Source organism: Phaenicophaeus curvirostris, chromosome 2 (assembly GCF_032191515.1).
Source record: "Phaenicophaeus curvirostris isolate KB17595 chromosome 2, BPBGC_Pcur_1.0, whole genome shotgun sequence".
Taxonomy (NCBI): domain Eukaryota; kingdom Metazoa; phylum Chordata; class Aves; order Cuculiformes; family Cuculidae; genus Phaenicophaeus; species Phaenicophaeus curvirostris.
In genome coordinates, this window is record NC_091393.1 from 85,687,805 (window position 1) to 85,713,768 (window position 25,964).

Consider the following 25,964-nt stretch of genomic DNA (forward strand, 5'->3'; position numbering starts at 1 on the left):
GAATTAGGAAGTGCTCATTAGTTTGGCCAATAACTTGGAGACCTTGTGGTTTTTTATTCCAGTCTCCTGAAGACCCATTAAACAGCAGAAGGTGCAGCCAAAGCTCAAAAGTGATACTGGCAGTTAATAGATTTCTGTCAGTGCCTACCCACTCTCAAAAAATGCAGCCCACTTCAGTTTAAATTCTACTCCTGCTTATCACATTCTCCTAATCTCGATATCTTTACTTTACCTTCATATTTACTGACTACATTAGAAAGCAGGGACATTACACCGGAAGAGTTAATTGCATATCATCATAAAGGACTGGACTTTTTTGTTCTGCTTTAGTTTTTTTACTTTATACAACAAAACAGGTATACATCCAATGGTGATCTTGCATCTAAAGTTATAACTTAAGTAAACATATTTTACTACATTTATTTTTCTCCTCTTGCATTTCCCTCTCCCCTGTAACCTTCTTTTCACTCTGTTATTTTCCTTTTGGATGGAGGGAGTAGATGGGAAGGGAGCTCATTTGGCAGCTCATGACCCTCCAACTTGACTTTAATGAGATGATTCGCCAAGGCAAACTCTTCATCATCCAGCATGCCATCTTTGTCGATGTCAGCCAGTTTCCATATCTTGCCTAGCACTGTGTTAGGCAGCTTAGACCTTACCATCTCCTTCTTTGCATTGGCACCAGTTATTTTACCATCAACAGGCGAGAGTGTGTAGAAGATCTCATCATACATGGGCTTGTCCCTGGCCACCACCCACTCAGCATCATCAATCCCTTCACCAGCGCCTTCACCATAGCCATGGCCAAATGGACCATGCAAGGTGCCCTCAAAAGCTCCTCCCTTCACCATCTGTGTTGGTCGCTGTGACTCTTCCTGGCGTACAAGCACCATGAGCTGGGCGATGTCATTGGCCAGCATGTCTTCCACAGTCTCCAGCAGCTTGCTCTTCAAAGGCTGGAACTTGCTGAAGTCCTGTGCTTGCAACTGATCCTTAAAGTGGGACAAAATAGCAAAAGATGAGCAATATGGTTGTGCACAGTGCAGTAACAGTGTAGAGTGGGATACCCGTCTGCTGTTTGGCTCAAAAAACTCCTATTGCAGAGGAGTCGGGACCTCATTATTCCCTTCTCTGATAGCCCTGCTTCTCAGCATGTGGCAGGAGATCACAGGATCATAAAATAGTTTGGGTTGGAAGGGAGCTTAATGATCATCTAGTTCCAACGCCCCTGCCATGGGCAGGGACATCCACCTAGATCAGGCTGCCCAAGGCAGCAATGTAGTAACACCAGCACTGTTTGAATGTACAATACAAGGTTCTGATCCAAAGTCTTCTGAAGTCTTTGACTTACGTGAACACTGGGCCAGGTCTCAGTTCTGCAAAACAGAAAACCTGCTTCTCTGCTTAAAATAGAAAAGGGGCTTTAAGTTTTCACAGCCTCCCTTCTCTCTTTCTAGAAACAAAGATTGAAGCAGAAGACAAAAAACACAGCTCTTGAGGAAAGGCATGTACACAGGCTTTCCAGAATATAGCTTTCCTTTTAATATAAATCAGTAATATTCTTAGGCCTGAAAAATCTGAAAACAGAATGTGGAGTTAAAAATAAAGAAAAAGAAAAGAAATAATTGGCTTTAAAGTGCTATTTAGACCAACATTTGAGAAATGAAGGCAGCTATAGCTTCATATGAGCTTTATGTTCAAAAAGTGTTCATATCCAAATATAGCCTGCATGTATTTAGAGGCCCATTTTAACATTGTAACAGGCACTTTCTACAAGCAACACCTATCAACCTCTGTGTGGCTCATGCCATATTGCCTGCAGTTATTCTAATGATCTTTTCTTGGATGATTGGTGCTCTAGCCAAGATGCCACTGCTTACCTGCATCTTTCTCAGATTAGGGAAGTCTCCTGGTGAGATCTGATGCTCCCGTTCAATCCGGGCATAAATATCTCCCAAGTTGTTAACAAGTTCTTTCTTTTTATTGTCTTTCCCAAACATTGAGGGCATTTCCTTCTTTAAGGAACTGATGATGTAGGCATGAACCTGAAGGGAACAAAATAATATGGAATTAAGAAAAGTGTTAAAGAGCCAATCAGAAAATTCTTCCAAGAAACAAGCATCTGTGCCTAGCAGTCAACCTCATCTTGTCCCACTCTGAACAGCAAGCTCAGCAACTCAGCTTGCCCTTATCTGCCGTGTGCTAAGTGCTGCTCAGCTGTGCTCTCTGGCTGTGCTGAGACAAGGGGAGGACTGTGTATGTGTCTTGGGCACACAAGAACTAACATTCATTCATACTTGTTCTCTGGAGGGAGTGAATTTTATCTTTTCAATAATTTTTTTCTTCCACTAGGCCTGGCTTTATAGTGAAAAAAAACCTCAACAAACCAAACATATAGGTTTTGGAGCTCTTTAGTGTGTTAGTATGAATAAGAGTCCTTAAGTTATGTGACATTTTGGTTTGCTTTCTTTTATGGGTGGACCAAGAGTTTTCTCTCAGAAATGAAGACTCTTGCACAGAAAGCTTTTGGGAATCTTTTGATCTATTTTCTCATATGATATGAGGCTTTTCCCTGTATTCTGAGGGGCTTCGCTCAGCTCACTTCAAATATTCACAGATGGAATTTCTGGCAGTGCCCATATAGCTCCACACTCACGGCAGGCTTATTTGCTATTTTTGTAAGAGTCTCCACCTCCTCTGCATGCATCTAAGCTAGTCATCTCTCTTGGCTAAGAAAATTTAAGGCAAAAGACTTAGAGTTTACCAATTCCCCTGGTGTGTGATTCTGACTTACTGAATTGGCCCTCATTCTCAAGTTGTTACCATAGAGCAACTGCTTTCCACATTTCCTCAAGTGCTACCTGCTTTGATCTGTGGGCATCTTCCTGATTATGGCCTATCATGATTGATGCACAAAGCAAGAGGTGCTTTCTTCCTTGAAGTGCATTGAACTAACACGCTGAGCCTGAGCGAAATTGGATGAAAAAAAGAGTAGGATTCACCAGCCCTGCAAGCTGAACTGGCCCAAATAACTTCCTCACAGCCTGCATACTGCAGACAGCCCAAAAAGAATGCTTGGGTTCTTTTACATCAACACACACCTTGGCTAACCGTGCTCGCTTGATGAGATCATTCAGCTTCCTCAGGGCTGCGTTGCGGGGCAGGCTCTGGATATCCCTGAATAGGTCCTGCTCCTCTGCCTCAAATAACTTGCGGTTGTCGGGGATGAGCAGTGGATGGGACCAGAAGGACCCAATGTAGACCCTGATGACCTCAGGAGTGTTGACTATCTTCCCCAGGGACCACATGAGGGCACCATACACCCGCATCAGCTGCTGAGTCTCAATCTGGTCTGCCTTGTTGAGAACAACTCTCATCTTGTCCTCATGGTTCTTCAGGGCCTTGATGACTTCGGAGAATTCATCAGAGATGTCCAGCTTGTGTGCATCAAAAAGGAGAATGATGCGGTCAACCCGCTCTGCAAACCACTCCAATACAGCCGCGAAGTCATAACCTGCAAGAGGTGGAGGAAAAGCAGAGATGCACATGCACAGGCATAGAGAAGCCTGCTTGCTGTACATGAACTATGCCAGCCATTGCTAAACATGGCATGCACACACATCTAATGTTCAGTTCTGCCTGGACTGTACTGTAAGTTATTTAGCATGTAGCTACTGTAGTGGTTGGCTTTATCTGTTTGGCTTTTCTTGTCTGATAGTAAGCACACTACTGGTTATCCTGCCTCGTAAAACCGTGTCCACAGCTACTGTGAAGGTGGAGTTTGAGTGGGATGGAATAGGAATAGCAAGATCAAGAAATGCTGAAAAACCCAAAGTGGCTGCTTTGCACCAGATCTCTCACTGTTTGCTGTCACTGCTGCTTTAAATTGTGCTTCTGCTATTAGCAATTCACCTCCTTCCTGCTGAGTTTTAGTCACTGGGAACTCCCTTCTTGTCCTTTGAAAGCTGGTGTTACTCAGAGGATGAAAATTCACTAGATCACAGCCCTCTATAATGCAGAGTTTTGTGACAACGAATCAACCGATAGATTGGCTCTGTGTCTGAGGACAACATCAGAAGATGGGAAAGTTGGCACAGCAAACAGACTACCTAGAGAGGGAATAGCTCTAGGAAATGAAACAAGTGCCTATTCCAGGGAGAGTGTTTGGAGGCTTAGTCTAACCAGTCACAGTGATTTCCTGCCTGAAAGCCCTTCCAAGTCCAGGGAAGGAGCTATAAAACAGCAAAACAGGACGCAGCGCACGGTGGATGGGAGGACAGTGACAGGTGACTATAAAGCAAAGGATGAGGAAGGCGACACAATGGTCAGAAGAAAACTAAGGGAGGAAGGGAGGGAGAAGTGATCAATCCCTTTGAGGACATACAAAATGAGCAGGAAGTAGGGTGGGTGGTGTGAGACACAGGGAGGGATGGTTCAACAGAGAGAGGAGAGTGCTGGGGAAGAGTATAAGATTAAATGGCTGGAACTGAGGGGAAGAACAGTGATTTAGGGAAGTTTCTCTCCAGGTGAGCAGCTGCTGGTGCCTGCAAGAAGCCAGAAGGGAAGAAGTGAGCTATGGATACTGTATATACCTCACTGCAGCTCATCCTAAACCATCTTTGTAAAAAGCTGCCACACTCCTCTGTGGACATGGCTGCCTTTCCAGGGGATATAAAGAGACTCTTGTAACGTCTATCTGTGGGCATGTTAAGAAGTAGATCGAAGTCCTTCAGGATTAAAAGATTTCTATGAATGTCACATGTCATAATTTCTAAAGCAGGTCTCAGCTTACTGATTATTTCTGCCTTTGCTTGCACTTAAAAGAAATAACTTGTCTTGGAGCTGGTGATTCACAGCACTGAGAGAGTTACATCTTCCAGCCATGTTCTGAGCTGGGAAAGATGGGCTGGTGTCATATTGCTAATGCTAACATTTACATTAACCAGAACTTGGAGTGGCAGACTGTGGCCTTCTGCTTTTGTGTTGTTGATTACAAGGCTTTCAGGGTTGTGGAGAGACCCACAGACTGACAGGTCTCTTGCTTTTTGTCAGTGGAAACAGACTAGTTCAAGAGTAAAACTGATAGGTGCATTGTCCAGAGCAAAGCGTCCTTATGACAGCCTGATTTAGCTTTTATGTGCACACAGCAGAACTCGGTCCCTCTTTCCAGATTTCTATGTGGACTGACACAAAAAACATTAGACTAACTTGGGAACCAAGAGTGGGAGGAGAGACAAAGAGATAGTTGTAAACTACAACCTGTCACAGAGACAAGATTCAACTTGATTGCTTCACTCAGTGTAAGTGGATGAGTAGTCACATATAGACTTTTTCTTACACTTGGTCTGACACTTGCAATGCTTGGTCTGTGATGCAGATTTCAGCTAATAACAGCATCACCGTGCTTGAGCACCCATGCACGTTGAAAGAATACATGAAGGGCATAAATAATGAAAATTGACGAAAAACAGATGGGTGTAACTATCTTTCCTTGATGAAACATACTTACACTATTTCTGGAAAGCCCATTGGACACTAAAATAGAAAAACTAATCAACTGTTGAAAAGTGCACAAAAATTAAGTATTTGCTAAATGTTAACAGGCAGAGCATGCATGTGGAAGCACAGCCCTTTCTATCTGTGCGACTATTTAATCTCAGTTATTTTGCATTATTTTTTTCTCTTCCAGTTTCAGAAATGCAAAACATAGCAGTCACGAGGACAGCACTCCCCATTCCTCACCTTGAACAAATCATGGTTTGGTGCATCCTGCTTTCAGGTCAGATAAGTTAGGCTTGTGGTTTTCACATATTCCTAGGAATCAAAAGAGCCACAACTGCAGAGATTTTATGCTCATTTTTGTGCTGCTCTTGGAGGAAATGCAGAACTGTGTGACCATAGGAACCATGTTCCATTTCAGTGGAACAGTACACTTCTGTGAGACTGTGATAGAATCTGGCAAGCTGGCAGAGTGGCTACTGCACTCTAGTGGGGGTGAACAGGGAAGTCAAAACTAACCAGTGCAGTGAAATACAAAACATAAGCAAACATTACCAGTGGGGAGTATTATAGCAAACAGTTGAAATACCTCCCTTCTAGAGGCTGCTAGAGTGGATGCTTTCAATTGCACATCATGCTGTTGCTAGCATAAGTGACAAAACTATTCAGAGAAAAAATATTTTTTGTTGCCATTGTGCCCTAAACAGCATTGCATGAAATTAAAGTCCATCAATTCCCTTGGTACTTGCTTTTTCTTCCAAGCATTGCTATTTGAGACGTAGTCAGTCTGAGAGCTCTGCACTGCCTAAGACTGTTGTCCAATTAGCATTTTTCTTCTCACTGTCATATTGGTGAGTGACTAAATACCCCTGGTGCTGAAGCCACTGCTATTAGGAGTTCTTCCTTACTGGAAGAGACAGCAAGGATAGTGTGTGGTTTCCTGGGCTATGGGAAGAGTGGGCTGCACTGCAGCCAGCCGAATGGAACTGGGTGGGAAGCTGGAAAAAGGCTAGAATGGGGTATATTGGAAATAAAGCTCATGAGGAATGATGCTGCCAGTCCTTTTCTTCTGGCTAGGACCTTATGCTCATCACTAACATGGGAGAGGAAGGAGATGACAAATATAGAGTGAAGTTGAAATAAGTGTTCAGGATATATTTAGGAAGTACTACCCTGAAACAGGGATCAAATAAAATTCAGCCTAGGCATTACTGAAAATGGGAGACTTGGATCTACTTAGCTCAGGACAAGTATAAGTCAAGACAGATGGTTAGCAGAGTGTGTAAGGTTCGGTCTCCCCGGGAAGGCACTGCTGCTGAAGCACATGAGTTGCTGTTACCAGGTGTCTAAATCAGCATGGCAGTCAGCTCAAGATGATGAATTATGAGGAAGTCCTAATTCCTGCCCTGGCTCTGCTGTACTTTATGACCTGATCTGTGCTACTTACCTTTGTCCTCATTTATTTATGTACAGTTATTCCTTTCTCATCTTCTCTCCCAGCAGGGTGGCCTGGACTCTTTTATGGGACACCAGAAAAGTGCTTTGCAAATGGACACCACTATTTTTATCAAATTGTCAAAGTAGCCAAAACTGTGCTGCCTTGGTACAAATACTTCCCTTATGGGCATTTCCACAGCCTGCTGTTGCCTATTGCTAAGCTGTAAACAATAAAAGAAAGGAGGACACAGAGCAAGGGACAAGGCAATCTAATGAGTGGTTCTTTAGATGTGGACATCGATCCATGCCTTAGTACATGAAAAAGACCAGAAGAGAAATGGCTGTTCTCTAGGCAGGGATAACACAGAAGCAGCAAAGGGCAGGATGCTTTACGCCATGACATCCCGGGAATACTTCCCACCAGGCCTGTAAAAGAAACCTGTATATCCTAGGGGATATAGCTACAACACTTCAGACACCATGGATGCCCACTATGAAGAAATGCATGAGTCACAGGAGCTCAGTAGGACAAGTCGCTACAGGCAGCTCCTTGACTACACTCTACCAAAGCAACAACAGCTGCATCAGGGCTGGTGATCTCACTGAATGCTGAGAAGATGCAAACTTCAGCTATGACAGACTGCATTATCCTCAACTTCCTGATAAGGCCTAAACCTTCAGGTCTGCTATTAGGAAACTTCATGGGTTGCCTTGCAGGGGGAAGGTGGCCTTTACAATCATGTGTGTCCTGGGAAGAGAGCCAGCACAGAGCTCCATTTCTCAGGATTACACAGCATTCCTTAGAGGAAAGCTTGCTACTCATTTGCAAAGCCTTGCTGCTGGCTACATGAGGCCGACTGTTGCTAGCACTAACATCGGTACACTGGCGCTTCTGCACGCTATCTGTCCACAGATATGATGTCATGCTAGTCTTTCCAACAGCAATGGGGTAGTGAATTTAATTCAGAGTTCAGTTCAGGCAAATGAGAGGCTTCAGAACTTGGTCTTGGCCCCATAATAATTCCTTTAAACCTAGTTTCCTCGCTCCTGCTCCTTCTAACATTGATGCAATAACAGGAACAGCTACTGCCTGGAAATTCAGGACTATAAGATGGCCCTCATGGATTACTAAACTTTGATATCACGGTATTCTGCTAAACTCACACTGTATAGGTTAGCTAATTCTCTTGACATCCAATAGGAAATGAGACAGACTTGTGATGTTCCCAGCGAGAGGAATTTCCTATTTTTAGAAATGCTGCTGGTTCTCATGGGATGGGCAGACTGGGAAAGCCTGCCACATCTCTTGCATCTTTACTTTTCCCCTCAAATTTGTAAGAAAGCTGCTTTACTATCTACTCCCTTCCCTGACCTTGCATCACGTGTGAGTGAAATCTGAGCAGGCTGTGAAGGTACAGTAGGGCAGCAACTGCTGTTGTTGTGTCAGCAGTTTTTATCACTGTCTTATTTTTCTGCCTAGAAACCACATTACTGCTTTTACCTACCTCCCAAACTAATGCGCTAATGAGGGCAGCTAGTGCATAAGCTTGGTGGCAATGGCCACAGCCTGACCACCTTTTCTTACTCCTCTTCCATGGCACAACTACCTTTCAAACACCAGCTTCCTTGAGATATGCTCAAGCCAATGCCTGGCAGCAGCCCTTCCTAAACATAAGCACCTTGACATTCTCGACTCTTTCTGCTCCCTGGGCTGATCCCCTGCAGACAGAAACTGCTGGAGCTCTGCCAGCTTTAGCAGAGCTACACCGATTTAAAACAGATGAGGACCTTGTCCTGTAGCTATTGCAAGGCCATCTAACATGGCCACAGGAGCACTTTCAGGCTGTCCTGGATATAAACAACGACATACTGAGATTCCACCTACCCTGTACTTTTAACTGCTGTGACTAAGTCAGCTGACAGCCAGATTGCAGCAGCCCCTTATCTCATTAGAGGTGTATCAGAACAAATTTCTGGGATGGTAGGATGAGCAGGAGATGGGTGTGCTCCATCTAGTTTTCAACTTCTGGCAAAAGGGTTGAATGACCACACACTGTAGTCACAGGGCCAATGCATAAGCACTTAATTGCTTAATTCTGAAGATCATTCCTTCAACTGTTCCCAGATGTTTGGACAGGCATTATTTGTTCAGATCAAAGTGTTCCAGTGATCTTCCTAACCACACACAGCTGTGCATAAGTGTGCTCTGGCATTGCTGGCATTTACTAGAGTAGCTGTAGGAATGGGACATCAAGGCCTGGAAGGCTTGGTAGAGAAATTTTGCAGAAAGAGGACCAAGAAACTTTTCAGGGACTTGAAATGTCTCCCCTTTGACTCATGACATCTTTTTTTTTTCCTTTAAGAACAAAAATATTTCCTCCTAAGCAAGTTTTTTTCACAGTGATAGCTGCCCTAAAGAAGTGGTTGCTTTCAGGAGCTTTTTTTTTTGACTGAAAAATGTTTACACCCTATAATACAAATTTATCTTTATCTCTACTTTCAAACACTCTCTGCTGAAGGGAGAAACGCTTGCACAGCACATTTTTCAACTTTCTGATGAAGGCCTGTGCAACTTGCTACCTTTTCTAGGCTGCCTGGAAGAAATTTATGATCCCTTAGCAATGCAGAGGCCCATGTTGGAAAAGCCTAATATGAATTTTCACCTAATTCTAGCTGTCCTTTGTAGCTATATTGACACTTCTTTGGCTAAGGTCCCTGCAGTGGAAGATACCAATAAAAGAAACACAACACAGCTCAATGCAAGATGGCTGCTCAATTAAAAGAGAAAATGAAGCTCCCAAGAACAATTCCAATACAAAAAAAGCATTATAAAAGTGAGAAAGGCATGAATTATCAGAAATGCTATGGGATGGAACACCAGAATATGGGAAAGGCATCAGGTGCTACCTTGCAGGGTAAGAAAGTGCCCACAGATATTAGGTTTTAAGTATCAAGATGTTGCCCACTTCATAGGGTCAGCCAGAGACACACAAAAGTTTGCTAAAAGACTTTTGGCTATTCATCAGATCCATTCAATGTCCCCAGGATTTCCAGATACCAGGGGGCCAATGGCTCTTAAGCCAAATCCAGTCCTGTGCTAGATTTAGAAAGCAGGGACAGTGCAAGAAACATGCTAGGTCAACTGGAAAGAAACGAAGTTGACTTCCATGGGATCCTTGCTTATGACTCATCAACGAGTCACTGAAAGTGAGAATTTCTGCAAAGCCCATATGTACTAACTGATTCTGGTGGAAATCCATTGGGAAATAATGGACCGTGACACAGGTACCACTGATCTTGACAGAAACCTACCCTGAAAACATTTAAATTCTCTATACCAGATTGCAAATTGAGTCCAAAGAGAAATTGGTAAAGTCATGCAGTTTCTCTGAGAGGCTCTTGCTAGCATTTCTGTCTACAGCTAGCAGAGCTTGAGGTGAAATTCACATAAAATCCTTTTGGTTTTTACTACTGTCAGTTTGAAAACTTACCTCTGCTAATTCTCTGTTTTTCTCCAGAAAGGATTCCTGGTGTATCAATGACGCTGATGCTTTCTAACACGGGGTTAGGTAGCTGGGCACAAACAAACCTGTGAGAAAATAAACGTGTTTAAAGTAAATAAATAAATAAGATGTTTATGATGTGCTGAACATCACAGGCAGCATGGGATGAGCCGGGGTCTGATCTCATTTACAAGACTTCAGTTGGAGCTTGGAGCTACTCTTGATTTAAAGAGATAAGAAAGAAGCCTATGCTGAGCACCTTCTCCATTTTGCTGCTTCTGGAACATGGGTCTCAGTTATGACCTATGACAGGGTTTTTTGAGGGAGTGAGGGGTGATTTTGTCTGTTTGGTTGGGTTTTTTTTGTGAGCCCTAAATTGTGAATTATGAATGAAAATGTAGAAATCCAAATGTTTTCATTTGCTGTTTAGATTTTAGCAAGAAGTTGTTTTTTCAGATTTTTGGTCTCTTTTAAATCTGGTCTTAAAAAGGTAGAAAGTGTGCTATTCTTGCACCACAGGCAGCATAAGATCTTAAGAGGTGGCTTAGTCTCTCCTCCAGCCTCAAGGCAGGATCAACAACATTTCCATCTAAAGTGTTCACCAAATCCGTAACAATGTAGACTCACCAACATCTGCTGAGAGCCTACTCCATTACTTAATTATCCTTTCATCAAAACCCCTTTTTCTTAACTTCTTATCTAAAATCTCCCACACTACAATGCCTTTCAGTCTCAAACACAGCAGATATGGAAAATTATTCACTCTTCCCTTCTTGTCATGGCATATACTGTTTCCATCCAGTCTTTCCTCTGGAGAAAACAGTTCGGCTTGTGTGTCTCTCCTACTCCCCCTGCCCTACGTCTTTCAGTCCTCTCTGGCCGCCTTTCTGGCTCATTTCCAAATCCCTGAAGACCCTTGCAGCATTCCTTTGGGTCCTCTCAAACTATTCCACATATTTCTTCAAGGATGATGCCCCAAGCTGACGCAGTATTCCAGCTGTGACTTTGCCAGTGGTGAACAGAGTGGATAGATTGCTCTTTATCTCCTACATATGACAGTCCTGTTTACATATCACAGTGAGATGTTTACTTTTTCAACAGCAGTATGACACTGGTGACTTACATTGTTCGTAATTCACTTCTCTCCCCTCTACAGCCCCATTTTTGAGGAATTGCTCTTTAACTACTTGTTTCCCATCTTGTATCTATGCAAAGATTGCCTAAGAAGAATAACGTGTGCTTGTTCTCAGTGGGTTGTAGCTTATCTATTTCAGTTGCTAACAGCAAAAGACAGTTAAAGCCTATCCACCTACATAGCTCCTGGTAACATTTCATGCTATAAATGTATGTGTACATATGCTTATTAAAGGCTGGTGTGACATCCAGGCATAAAAAAACCCCTGTGCTACTGTGGGAGGAAGCAGAATCACACAGAGGATGGAGGTGGGTACAAGGGCCACTAGGCACATTCAAGGCATACAAAGCCCTGCAGCACTCTGACTAGCTGGTTCTCCTGAAGTCCCTGCAGCTATGAACTCCTCCAGGTTATGCTACAACCTCACCCAACTTTTCTACTTGTACCGATTCCAAAGAGATTCTGACAAACGAATTCTCATGGGTTAGCCGAGTGTCTTCTCTCCAAAGCAGTCAGCTATTCCAGACCACACATTACAGCCTTCCTCTCCCACATCCAGTTTAACAGGTGGCAACAGGGAGCATTTCTGAACATTCAACACCTCATATGAAGAAGCGAGGGGCTGACTCGATTCTCCTCTTAAGCTCCAGGCACAGCTGCAAAGAACAAAAGACTCAGAAGGTCATGTTACTCATCTTTCCAGCCAGCCTAGGTTTGCTCTCCATTACTATAGCCCTGAGCATTCCTTGTGGTCTAATATTAAATGGCTCAGGCAAGGGAATTTTCCCCTGGTTTCTCTAGGGTAAGTACTGCACATATTTCAGATAGAAGTCAGAGGCCAGCATGAGTAAGTGCATTCTGGCACTGTAGGCAAGGTTGTTAATGCTGTTGCCATCCTGGCAGAACTGCGGAACCTCGGGGAGCATGACCTAATTCTACTTGGGGGTCATATGAAGGGAAGAGCATGGTGCCAAACTACTTTCACTAACTTTACAGGCAGAACATGGGGATGAAGCAGGAGCCTGTTATTCATGATGTCTCCTGCTGTTGACAACACAAAAGGGGGATTAACTCCACCTTCTCTTCCTAAGGCAGAATTTGGGCGTGGGAGGAGTCTTGCAACCAAACCAATATGATATTAAAGTAATGAATCACATCCCTGATTTTGCTCCAGGCCCTTTTGCCCCAGTGCTGGGGTACTGCCAGTAGAGTTGGAATGAGGAAAACATGCCTTTATCTCAATATTCAGGAATGACCTGGGTCAAGGAGAGGACAAGAGAGAAGGTCATAACATGGTACCACATAGCTGCTATCTTTTCAGCCCTATCTCTGCCCTAATCCAGGAAGGTATAGGCAAGTGCTCTGTCTGCTGGGAAGGAGGAGACAGGTGCTGTACAGCACAGTTAGCTGCTGTCTCCCAGCTAAATCCCAACTGCTTCAAATCCTGAAGGTTCCCTCGGTTCCTAGAAAGCAACAGATCCCAGTCTCTCCTGGGAAGGGAGTATCGCCTCCCAGCTCTGCCAGCAGCAGGCTCTACACCCCACAGGACAGGTAACATGCCTGCTGCTTCTCAGTTGAGACCGTCATGGTCTGTGTGAAGACCGCTGCTTTGTGTTGCTCTGTTCCACTAGTGCCCATAGTCATCACTACCTTAAACAACTGAAGATGTAAGTAGACTTGCCCATGGTTACTCTCTTATTTCTTTTTAAAGGGGTTGCTCTTGAAGATTAACTCTCCCTTCTTAAAATTCCCCACTTATAACCTCCTAGCTGAGCTTAGTGCCTTAGTAAACACATAGCAGCAGCAAGATAAATGCAATTGTCTCTTGCCAAGAAGCCAGGCCCACAAGAGGGTTAAGTGTGGGTGGCTTGATCCAGTCCAGTGGGTGCACCCTGACTTACCTCTGCAAAGTTTCTGTCTGAGTCAATTCTTGCATGCACTTCATTTCCTAATTAGTCAGGTATTACCACCTGCATTTTCAGCACTGTAATGCTCATACTGCTAAGCAAGCATCCCTCAGCATGTCTTCCTCTGCTAGTTTAGAAAACATTACCCCCTTTTCTTTATCTGTCAGCAGAAAAGGGATAATTGGCTGTTATAGCTACTCCCTGCATTGCTAGCAGGGCTGCACTTCTGCTGTGGCTGAATCACACTGCTGCACCCTTCTGCCCTGCCGTCCCTGCAGAAGAAGGAAGAGTAACAAGAGTACAGTACAATGCAATGACCTCGTCTAATGGACACAGAGATGCATTGCTGTATTAGGCATAGAATGCTTTCAGGACACGTCAATCAGCCCAGTGCTGCGGTATTTGCTTTTACTTCTTCCCCCTCCCACCTTGCTCCTGATGTTGCTTCTCCTCTGTAGTCAGCAGTCTGTTAGCTGTGGCTGTTCCTGGCTGTCAGATGAGCTGCTCTGAACAATGTTCTATTAATCCACTATCTCTGCACTCCAGGCAGGAGGCCTGTTATTTTCATAAGGCAAAACCCCTTCCTCCCCTGATGTAGAAAGTGGGTAATCAGCTACTTGACCTAACTGTTGGCCATATGCAGTTGTTCGGAGCTCTCAAAATATCTCAAAAATACTGAAAACATTTCAAACTCTCTGGTGCAGGACCACGTTGATGTATTTGAATGATGAGCCTGTGTAGCAATCAGATACTGCTTCCTGAAGCACTGTGAGGTTCTTCACATAGTAGCAACTGCAGCTAGGTCCCTCTTTTCTAATCAACCTTCTCCTCATGCTTCTCTGCAGGCTCCTTCCATGTCTCACTGCAACATACACCCACGCTCCTGTCGTCAGTGCTGGTAGGAGGTGCTGCATTCGCTGGAGAGACACACTCAAAGCCTGGAAGTCAGAAAGGAAGCCAAAGCACAGCTCTCCTGGTTGTTTGGCTGAGCAGATGCCATGTTTGCAACGTCTTCCAACTGTGTTAGCAGGGAAGGCGCCAATGATGGGTGTAGTCGATTTGTTCCCATCTGCCTGCTGCAGCACAGTTTGTGCTCACGTAGGATATGGGTGTGTGCTGCTGGCTTCCTGCAGGGCCAAGATCCAAAATCCAGTATGGTTGGGCTGCGTCCAGGGGGTGGAAAGGTTACATTGCTCATGTCACATAGCCACTGGCCAACACCCCTGCTACAGTGTTTTTATGGCAAAGACATTAGAGCTGTCATCAGTTTGCACCTGAGGTTACATGTGTAAGACACTAGAATGGTAAGAGAGCAGTTTTGTTACAATGGGGACATTCAAGCACCCTTTAAAAAATCAAGGAAGCAATGATGTGGATATTGTGGCGGTTCCCCTTCTCTACTGACTTCAGTGGCTATATCTGGTTGGACTACTTAATTTCAGTCTGAACTACTTAATTTCAGAACTGAACTGATGGCAGAGCAGAAGAAGATAGGAATATAAAAGCAAGTAAGAGCAAAGCATAAAAAAAGAGACTTACCTCTAGACTCCTACATGACAAGCTGGACAGATTGTGCTGTGTTCCGTTTTGTTTGTTCAAATAAAATGAATATTTGTCCCACTTGAATTTGTTAATTTGCCCTTCATTGATGTGCACCCAGTAGGATTGGAATGGCTTTGCATCAGCCATGTAGACGGGGGGAAAAAAGGAAGAACAGTGTAATGCCTTACCCCTTTAAACTGCTAGCTATGCTGTTCATTAGGTTCTAGCTTTATTCTCAAGAGCAACTAAGTTCTTGAGTACTGACCTGTTCAAAAAGGCATTGCCAAAAGCATTCAGTTTCCTGAATGGTTTTTTAGGATCCACCACCAACGCGTTTCCAGGAACAATTCCTTCCACATCTCCTTGCATAACTGCTATAAATGAGTCAGTTGTAGGCTCTGGTCCGATTCTCATCCCTGGGAAATCCTGCTCCAGCAAGTACCTGTAGACAAAAAACAGTGAGCTTCGTAAGTCCTAAATGAGCTGTACTGAAGATTGCAGTGTCATTACGAAGCTTACAAGTATGGATCTTTCCAAGACTATTTTTAGCACTGTCCTGAATTGCTTCAAAAATGTGGTAGCATTTTTACTCAAGATTCCCACATGTAAAGGTTTCTTATTTCAGGCAGATTAAAAAGATTGAGAAGATTATAGCTGCTGGGAAGAGATTATCATGTTTGATAATTTTCTGTATTTTGTTCCTCAAGACATTTGCAACAGACTTGGCATAGCAAAGCAAAACCAGCATTTCACTGCTAACAGGGCTAATCCCAAAAACTTACTGGCCTTTGGTGCCAATTACTTCATGGCTGCTCATTCCAGCACTCATCCAACTAATGTGCTTAGTCCTCAGACCAAATGAGTTGCTCAAATGACAGCTTCGGTACTTGACTGCTGAGGTCTCCCTTCTTGTGTGCTTCTGCAATGCAGCTACAGGTTTGTATTTAAAAATGCTCAAGCACACTGAATATTAAGCATTTGGGTGGCAGAGTTATCCCAATGCCTGTTACCGATCTAAATAACACAGTAAGCACAGCATCCCTTACTATATCCTAAGCCTCTAGCAGCCTCCCTGAAAGTACAGTTTGGCAAATTTCAGGGAAGACAGTAATCCATGGGGCTGTAAGAACTTGAATAGGACCCTGCCAAATTCAGGGTGGGTCCATGGCATGCACAGGACAGTTCCATTTGGCACAGGAAGGAGCCAAATGCCATGAGAGGATAGGGCTGTGTGTATGTTCAGAATACACCGCGCACACTGGTCCTGTGCTGAAAACTAAGCCCATTGCACCCATGTGGCTTAGAAAAGCAAACTAGAACTCCTCTCGCTCTCAGTATAGGATGGTGTAGGGCCACACAACCTGGTAACAAGCTCTGGATTGTTACATGAAGAACATAATGACTGTCGGGTTATGGAAGTTTGTATAATACTGTGTTGCTTGTTGCTAGTAGATAGCAGGCACTTCCTCTTCCCTTGCTTTGACCAAATCTTTAGCAGGTAGAAAGTAGAAGTTGAAAGAAAAATAAAGAATTGCTGCAACATTATAAATAGAATCATAGAATAGTTAGGGTTGGAAGGGACCTTAAAGTTCACCTAGTTCCAATACCCTTGCCATGGGCAGGGACATCCACCCAGGTCAGGCTGCCCAAGGCCCCATCCAACCTGGCCTTAAACACCTCCAGGGATGGGGCAGCCACAACTTCCCTGGGCAACCTGTGCCAGTGCCTCACCACTCTCATGGTGAAGAAATTCTTCCTTATATCAAGACTAAATCTGCCCCTTTCCAGGTTATATCCATTCCCCCTTGTCCTATCACCACAAGCTTTTACGAGTAGTCCCTCACCAGCTTTCTTGTAGGCGCCTTTCAGGTACTAGAAGGTCACTATAAGACCACCTCAGAGCCTCCTCTTCTCCAGGTTGAACAAGCCCAACTCCCTCAGCCTGTCCTCAAGAGGAAGTTGCACCAGCCCTCGGATGACCTTTGTAGCCCTCCTCTGGAACCATTCCAATAGCTCCATACTCTTCTTATGTTGAGGATTCCAGAACTGGACACAGTATTCCAGATGAGGTCTCACAAGAGAGGAACAGAGGAGCAGAACCACTTCCATCGACCTGCTAGCCATGGTTCTTTTGATGCAGCCCAGGATACAGTTGGCCTTCTGGGCTGTGAGCGCACGTTACCAGCTCACATCAAGCTTCTTATCAACCAGCACCCCCAAGTCCCTCTCTGCAGGGCTGCTCTCAATCACATCATCCCCCATCATGTACTGAAAACAGGGATTGCCCCAACCGAGGTGTAGGACCTTGCACTTGGCCTTGTTGAACCTCATGATGTTCTCACAGGCCCACTTCTCCAGCCTGTCCAGGTCCCTCTGGATGATATCCCATCCTTCCAGTGTGGCAACTACACCATTCAGCTTGGTGTCATCTCCAAACTTGCAGAGGTGCACGCAATCTCTGTCAATATCATTGTTGAAGATATTAAACAGCACCAGACCCAGTCCGGTTCCCTGAGGGACACCACTTGTCACTGATCTCCAGCTGTACTTTGAGCCATTGACCACTACTCTCTGAATACGACCCTCCAACCAGTTTCTTATCCACCATACCATCCACCCATCAAACCCATATCTCTCCAATTTAGAGAGGACGATCTTGTGGGGGACTGTGCCAAAGGCTTTACAGAAGTCTAGATAGATCACATCCATCGGTTTAACCACGTCCACTGCTGTGGCCACCCCATCATAGAAAGCCACTAAGTTGGTCATACAGGATTTGCCCCTGGTGAAGCTATGCTGGCTGCCCTTAATCACCTCCATATCCTCCATGTGGTTTAGCAGAGCTTCTGGGAGGATCTGTTCCATGATCTTCCCAGGCACAGAGGTGAGGCTGACAGGTTGGTAGTTCCCAGGGTTGTCTTTTCTAGCCTTTTTAAAAATGAGCACAATGTCACCCTTCTTCCAGTCACCAGGGACTTCTCCTGATTGCCACGACTTTTCAAATATCATAGAGAGTGTCTCTGCAACCACATCTGCCAATTACCTCAGGACTGTGGGATGCATCTCATCAGGTCTCAGAGACTTATAAATGTTCAGTTTCCTCAGGTCATGAATCTGATCCTCCTCTATAGTGGGAGGGGTTTTATCCCCCTTGTCAACATCTTGCCATCCCATGACCCAGAAGGGCTGAGGAGAGTAGTTATCGCAGAAAACTGAGGCAAAAAAGTAGTTGAGCACCTCAGCCTTCTCCTTGTCTGTTGACACAATGCCACCAATTCCCAGCTATCAGTGGGGGTACATTCTAACCTGATCGCCTTCTATGACAAAGTGACTCGGCTGCTGGATGAGGGAAAGGCTGTGGATGTGGTCTTCCTGGACTTCAGCAAAGCCTTTGACACAGTTTCTCACAGCATTCTGCTTGAGAAACTGTCAGCCTCTGGCCTGGACAGGCGCACACTCTCCTGGGTGGAAAACTGGTTGGATGGCCGGGCCCAGAGAGTGGTGGTAAATGGTGTGAAATCCAGCTGGAGGCCAGTGACAAGTGGGGTTCCCCAGGGCTCAGTGCTGGGTCCAGCCCTGTTCAATGTCTTCATCAATGATCTGGATGAAGGCAACGAGTGCACCCTGAGCAAGTTTGCGGACGACACTAAGCTGGGTGGAAGTGTCGATCTGCTGGAGGGTCGGGAGGCTCTGCAAAGGGATCTGAACAGGCTGGACCGCTGGGCAGAGTCAAATGGCATGAGGTTTAACAAGGCCAAATGCCGGGTCCTGCACTTGGGGCACAACAACCCTATGCAGTGCTACAGACTAGGAGAAGTCTGTCTAGAAAGCTGCCTGGAGGAGAGGGACCTGGGTGTGTTGGTTGACAGCCGACTGAACATGAGCCAGCAGTGTGCCCAGGTGGCCAAGAAGGCCAATGGCATCTTGGCTTGTATCAGAAACGGTGTGACCAGCAGGTCCAGGGAGGTTATCCTCCCTCTGTACTCGGCACTGGTGAGACCGCTCCTCGAATACTGTGTTCAGTTCTGGGCCCCTCACCATAAGAAGGATGTTGAGGCTCTGGAGAGAGTCCAGAGAAGAGCAACGAAGCTGGTGAAAGGGCTGGAGAACAGGCCTTATGAGGAGCGGCTGAGAGAGCTGGGGTTGTTTAGCCTGGAGAAGAGGAGGCTGAGGGGAGACCTTATAGCTCTCTACAACTACCTGAAAGGACGTTGTAGAGAGGAGGGTGCTGGCCTCTTCTCCTAAGTGACGGGGGACAGGACAAGAGGGAATGGCCTCAAGCTCCGCCAGGGGAGGTTTAGGCTAGACGTTAGGAAAGAATTCTTTACAGAAAGGGTCATTGGGCACTGGAACAGGCTGCCCAGGGAGGTGGTTGAGTCACCTTCCCTGGAGGTGTTTAAGGCACGGGTGGATGAGGTGCTGAGGGATATGGTTTAGTGTTTGATGGGAACGGTTGGACTCGATGATCCGGTGGGTCTCTTCCAACCTGGTTATTCTGTGATTCTGTGATTCTCTTTGATCTTCCTCTTCTGATTGACATACCTGTAGAGGTCCTTCTTGTTAGTCTTTACTTCCCTTGCCAACTTTAGCTCCAGCTGTGCCTTGGCCTTCCAGATTCAATGGATGGGGAAAAGGGAAATGGAAGAAGGTCTAAGGATTTTTTATGATTGAAACTAGCACATTTAACAGCAACTGGTACACTTGGGTGTGTCTTATCAGAGAGGGTAAGTTCCTATGTGAGGAACTACAGGACCACTGGCATGAAGGCTGGTGAAAATTTTTCAGGGGTTCCACTTTTCACCATCATTTTAACAGAGGTAGTCACCATCCAGTGTTCAAGAAAGAACAAAAAGTTGTGCTTGTTCAGCAGAAGTATTTATTGACACCATGCCAGCAAATGCATCTTCAGTTGCCAATGGGTAAGGCAAATCAACTAGACCTAGAAGTAAACCAAGCAACACAACACCCAGGATGCACTGCAGATCACTGCTACTTATCTGACTTGGTACAGAAAACAAAGAATGTCTCCAGCAAGACTAAATCCAGCAATGATATCCAAAATTCCCTTAGAAGATGACCACTCCCTTTTCTGGTATTTTATCATTTATTTTTTTATATCTTTTATCTAAAGAGATTTCAAAGTCCTGTGCTCACACTAGCATGCCAACAGAAGTGAGTTCTCTTAATGGCAGCAGCTCTGAGCAGTTCCCAAAAGACTAAATTATTCTTGGAAGGGAACAGCCCTATGCAGGGGTTCCTCAAACTTTCCTACAAAAGTGGGTCATTACTTAACAAAGGCAGACTACAGCTAATGCTAGCAAGTGCCACCTCCCTGGCTGGTTATCACAACATATCTTCCTGGCAGCTACAGGAACTTCTCTCCAGCTTGAAGCAGCTGAGAACAAAGATGAGCCACTTTTCTCCTACCAAGGGCTCTGTGAACTATCATATGAATGTTCTTGGCTGCATTCCCTGCAAAGCTCTTTACACTGAAAGAGCCATTTGGTAGGTTAGAAGCCACTTGGCCAGACTCTGGAAACTAAGCTCATCAGGCCTCCTGGATGGCAATGCAAAAATGTTAGCCCTCAATGGACGCTGCTGCAATACTAGTTACTGCTATTTGCTTTCCTCTGTTCCGGCTTTGTTATTCACTTTTGGTCTGACATAGTCTATTTAGGAGTGACAGATATGAGCATTCACTGAATCTACAGAAATGAATAAGCTCTCCCCTTGCAACTACTAGAGAGAAAAGAAATAGGTAGTGGCAATAAATTATCAAACGCAACAAGTGAAGTATTTTTGAGAAATATACCTTACTACTAATGCCAACTTACAGCTTTGCCATAACAACCTGCTTGGTTTTCACAGGTTTGAGATGCACAAGTAATATGACAGCTTTTGAGCAAACAGAAGAAAAAAAAGCCTGGGAGGTTTGCTTGCCATTTACGGACAGAGCTTCCAAGAAAGGCTAAGCAACAGCCCTCCACCTAATAACAATGATCCTCTTCCAGCCCCACTACTCAGAAGAATTTTATCACAGCTCTATTTAGCTAATATTTCAACGCATTTCTGTGTTAATTTCTTGTACGACTTAAACCCAAAACACCCCAGCAAAACCCCTGGCTAGAAGTAGCCACAAGAGAATGATTCACTTAATGTGCAACAAGTGGTATGAAATCAGAAGTGTGTTTGCCCTGGTTAGTATCATAGCATCTATTTTAAGTAAGGCATCTCTGGAAGATTTGGGCATACTGTGCAGCAGAGTGTCTCCACAAGAATCCCATTGTACACCACACAAATACAAGGGGATTTATTGTCACCGCCTGTGTTTGCTAGGCAGTGATACAGGCTGCCTCGCTAACAGAGTCAAGCTAGAGAACACATGCAATCAACACATTTGTGGGGATTTCTGGGAGAAAAGAGCAAACAAAATCTGGAAAACACCCAGTGACAGTGAACAATTTCCCCTGCCAGTGCAGCATGCCTTATTCTAAGCTGCTGAACACCTTCAAGGGCCTGGGGCAGTAACCTCCATCCAGCTTGGGGAAGCCTGCAGAGAGTGCTAGGCAAGAGATGACTTTTTTTATGGCCAAACCGCTTTTTGGAGAAAAAGTTGGTGTGCCGCTGTGAGCACCAAGCTGTTTGTCCCACTTCAAGCTTATCCCTGCTCCTGGTGAGGGAAAACGGAAGAAAGGCTGTTTTAGTGCTAGCCTGGGTAAGGGTAGCCGTTCCCAGGCAGGTCTGGAGCTGCATAGGTGCCAGGTGAGAAGATCCCAGTCTCTCGGAGTGCTGCAGACATGGGAGAAGGGGCCATTTGCTCATGACAAGTCATGCAAGAGCCCTGCAGGATGTTGCGTGGCAGCAGAGGTGATGCCGAGCAGAAAAGGAAAAAGAGTAGAGCGGGAGGATGTGGTGACAACTGCCTAGTACAGTGATGAAAGGTTCAGGGCCACATGAGGAAGTCACACCAAAGCTCTGTGACAAATGGCCTGCATAGGCCAGGACATGTAAGTGATTAGCTGTAGAAGGAAGAGGTAGCTACACCAGAAAAGCAAGCCATGTCGACAGTCACTAAAGCTCTGGCAGGCTTGTTTATTTTATCAGGAGGATGGCTAGACAGAGGCCAGGATTATTTTGAGAAAAGACCATAGAATCCTAGAGAATTAGAAGAGTGATGTTCTGTGCTGTTCTCCTACCCTTTTACAGGAAACAATAAGCAATAATGTTGCAGAAGCAGGCTCCAGTGGCATCTGCTGTGGCTGTCAGGTATTCCCAAGCAGAGGTGTTGCCTTGCCACCACAGCTTTACAGACCTCAGCCCTGCAGAAGAGCATCAGCCAAATGTATACTGAGAGAAAAAGCAGCAAACAAGAACAGAGGATACCACAGGAAGCAGGAACGCAAAAGCTGCAGTTAACAGCATTACATCTTTCACAGAGCAAAATAAGGCTCAGCTATCTGGGTTCCTGAAAGCGTGGGAGAAAAAGCCTGGTTCCACTGAAAACAAACCAATATTCTGGTCTCGCTATACTGGCTTTGATCCACACAACTCAACTCACCTCCCTTCTCCCTGTCTCAGCCTCTAGACACATTTCTCACTGCTGCCCGTGACCACCTTCTTTCTGCCACCAGCTCCTGACAAGAGAGCAGCCTCACTACAAGGTGCTGCAACTTAGATGCTTCAGAGCCTTTCATTTCTTCCTTGTTTTACCTCAGTTTTTCCAAGAATAAGGAAAAATATCTAGATGATAAACACACCTCAGGTAGGTGACTAAGGTCCTTTTTTTTAAATGGTGTACTGGAATCCAGATGAACTGGGACTGAGCTCATTCCACATCAGTGTTTAGGGGCACTAAGTCATCTCCCCAAATAGCACGGCAATATAAGCAGGATGTAATATGTTTGGAGTGGATACATAGGGAAAACACTAATTATCGCCCATCCTGACAAGATTATGTTAGAGATGTCCAGAGTCTGTTTCTTGCTTCACTCCAATACCAAAACATAATGGTTGCTTTCCCATCCACTTCCTCCCCCAGCCCCATTTAACTCCTACCTGCTCTCAGTTTTGGCCCTTACTCAGCTTCCTACAGTAACTCTGGATGCTACCCTACTGCTTATCTCATCTCTCTAATGACCAGTGCCTGCAAGCTCACACTGGAAGCTTATTATAAGCAACACTGTTTTCTAGCACCTCCTGTCTTTGTTCAGTTGGCATCATACTGGAGTACTAGTACCTCCTATTGTAAGAGACCCTGGATTCTTCAGAAGTTGTCAACTTTCACTTTCTTGTGCATTATTTTACACAAAGAAAAACTCTGCCATACTGAAAGGTCTTCTTAGGTCCATTTAGCACTCTGTAAAACAGAGGGTCCTGGTCTCTTCTCTTTGACTATATGCCCTGGGTAGGCTCGGCCCAGCTCTCTATACAGAGAGGACTGCAACACAAAGACACTGGCATGAATGAAATGCACTGGTTGAAAAGAAGTTGAGAGCTTGCTGACAGCAGAGCAAAGGAGTTGCTGCCTTCCTACAGAATCAAAAACTCAATCTTCTGCTTTTGACTGAAACATGCTTTAGGTGTCCAAACTTCTTGCAGAAGGAGCTCAAGCTTACAGAAAGAGGGCTTAACTGAACAGAGAAGGGCAAAGACAGGAAGTCTCTGCTAAAAACAGCATGCAGGGAAAAGCCAATGCTAGGAATTCAGGAAAAAAAAAACATTAGGAAGAGATGTTCTAGTTACACAACAAATAACCTCAGGAAGGGATATTCAGCAATCTCCTCATTTTCAGAGCAAGTTCTGTTCCAACTGTCAGTACCCCAGAGAACAGAAAATGCCTTTCAAACAAGTTTGGTACCAAGTCACAGAACCAAGATCTGGGCTGGAACCAGATAACTGTGTTATCCAAGCTAGCCTCTCTAATTTTCAGAGGAGCAAATCCCTTTCCTATCATGTGCCAAATGCTTCTTAGGGTCATTCATGCCCCTTCACCATTTACTTAACCTGCTAACACAAGAAAAGCCTTTTTACTCAAGCTTTGTTTGCCAGGTGCATGACAAGGTGGCAGAAATGCACTCTGTTCTTGGCTCCTGCCTGCCGCATTAAGTAGCAGGAACACTACAGCACACAAAAAACACCTGCATTTCTCAAGGTCACTCCTGAAGAGGCATAGTCAATTTGATTTAGCTCTCTCCTCTCTGCAGTTCCCTCCTCCACCATGACACACTGATAAAACAAAGCACTGGCTGCTTGTGGCTTGCATGCAGATTTATGCTGCGTTAATTCCACAGATTTCAACACAGCCACACGAGAATTTAACAGGAATTTAAGGCTAAGCTTATGAGCCACATAGGAAATGCAAACAGCATAGCTTCAGCTATAATCTCAAGAGAAAGAGCAGCAGTTCCTGTAGCCAAGTTCAGCTGGAAGAATTTAACCCTCTCTTCGACGGTTTTATATCAAACCTGCAGCTGCCCTTTCTTTACAGTTAAGAATGAACTTGCTGCTCCCAGCATCTCACCACAGCAGGACACCATTAAAACAGGGCTTACTTTTTAGAGCCCTGGAGATAGGCGGGTTTCTTGTGCACATACTTACACTTAAGCACACATGCTTCTCAAACTAGGCCCTGAGCGTCGCTCTTGGGAGCAGTGCAGAAAAAAGAGGGACACAAGCATGAGACAGACCATTACAAACCCAAGTGCCCAATTTAAGGTTCCCTAAGCAACAGGTTGCCTCATCACCCAAAACCGACTTCAAGGTGAAAAAAAATGGCCATTAGAGGGGCTACCCTGATGCATGCAGCCACGAGGATCCCATGCGTGAAGCTTCTGGAGCCCTTGCACTTTGAAATGGCTCGAGTGACTCGTGTCTCTATGCTAATTCCCTGCCTGTACTCCTCAGCCCTGCCCTGGGCTGTTTTCTGCCACGTCGGTGTTTCACAGGACATCTCGTTTACCCTCTCCAAAGGAACAGTTCTCAGAGTTTGAGTCGAGGGGGCTTTTCAATTGAAAGTTGCTGATGAGCACCGGGGACGCGGGAAGGGGAACAGAAGAGGGACCCAGGCATAGCACAGGTAGCAACGACCTCCCCTGCCTCACCACGACCTACGGGCGTTGAGGGTGCAGGCGCATGCGGGAGGGTGGGAGGCCGGCAGCCAGCTTTTACCTGATGAAGGTGGTCTTCCCAGTGGAGTACTGCCCCACGAGGAGCACCATGGGCTTGTTGTCGAAGTCCGCATCCTCCAGCGCCGGCGAGTGGAACTCGTGGAACTTGTAGTGCTCTTCCAGGGGGAGCAGCTTGCTTTTGTAGAGCTTTTTCAGGCCCTCGCTGACCGTCTGAAAAACCTCCGGATCCTTCCTCCGGCGGTCGTCGGTGCCCAGCCAGCTGAACATCTTGGGGCCGCCTGACGCCAGGTCCGCAGCGGCTGCCGAGGTCGGGACGCGGGGCAGGGGAGGAGCGGCGCGCTTGGCTGCCGGCGCGGGCTACCCCCGCATGCCCGCTCAGGTCGGACGGGGCTCGAGGAACGGCCTGGAAGGCCTCGCTCCCCTCCAGCGCCCACCCGCGAGGGCCGCCTGCAGCTACGCGGCCCGCACCGCCGGTTTCAGGCAGGAAGCGGTCCCGACGGGAGCCTAAAAGAGGCGCTCCTCCTCGCAGCCGCCTCTCGCGCCGCCGGCTCCCAGGGCGGACATACCGCGGCGGCAGCGCCGGAGGGACGGGGGAGCGGCGGACGCTGTTTAAGCGCGGCCCTGCAGGAAATGGGGCGGTGGCGGAAGTCGGCGGCTCCCGGCGGGCAGCCCCCGGGAAGCGACGCCGGGCAGCGCCATGTTGAGGCGGGGCACGACGTGAGGGAAAGCGCCTAATCGCGGGGCGAAGCGTGGCGAAGCGGAGCCCAGCGTCCCCTGTGTTCCTCTGCGGGGAGTTTCAGCCCGGCCGCCATTT

General features: G+C 45.8%; 1 protein-coding gene across 1 annotated transcript; it reads right to left on the bottom strand.

Annotated features, from left to right (window-relative positions):
• EHD3 (EH domain containing 3) lies at positions 1-25,755 on the bottom strand. The gene is made up of 6 exons (XM_069852745.1): positions 25,191-25,755; positions 15,289-15,465; positions 10,428-10,525; positions 3,102-3,514; positions 1,881-2,045; positions 1-992 (listed from the first exon to the last, which is right to left on the bottom strand). The coding sequence occupies exons 1-6, from the start codon at positions 25,415-25,417 to the stop codon at positions 465-467; spliced, it is 1,608 nt and encodes a 535-aa protein (XP_069708846.1). The 5' UTR covers positions 25,418-25,755; the 3' UTR covers positions 1-464.
• Between the last annotated feature and the right edge of the window lie 209 nt (positions 25,756-25,964).

Coding starts and splice junctions, on each gene's coding strand:
- EHD3 (XM_069852745.1), bottom strand. CDS start 25,417: ATGTTCAGCTGGCTGGGCACCGACGACCGCCGGAGGAAGGATCCGGAG. Junction 10,526..15,288: donor GGCAATGCCTTTTTGAACAG/GTCAGTACTCAA, acceptor ATTTTCTCACAG/GTTTGTTTGTGCCCAGCTAC. Junction 2,046..3,101: donor AGCGAGCACGGTTAGCCAAG/GTGTGTGTTGAT, acceptor TGTTCCCTTCAG/GTTCATGCCTACATCATCAG.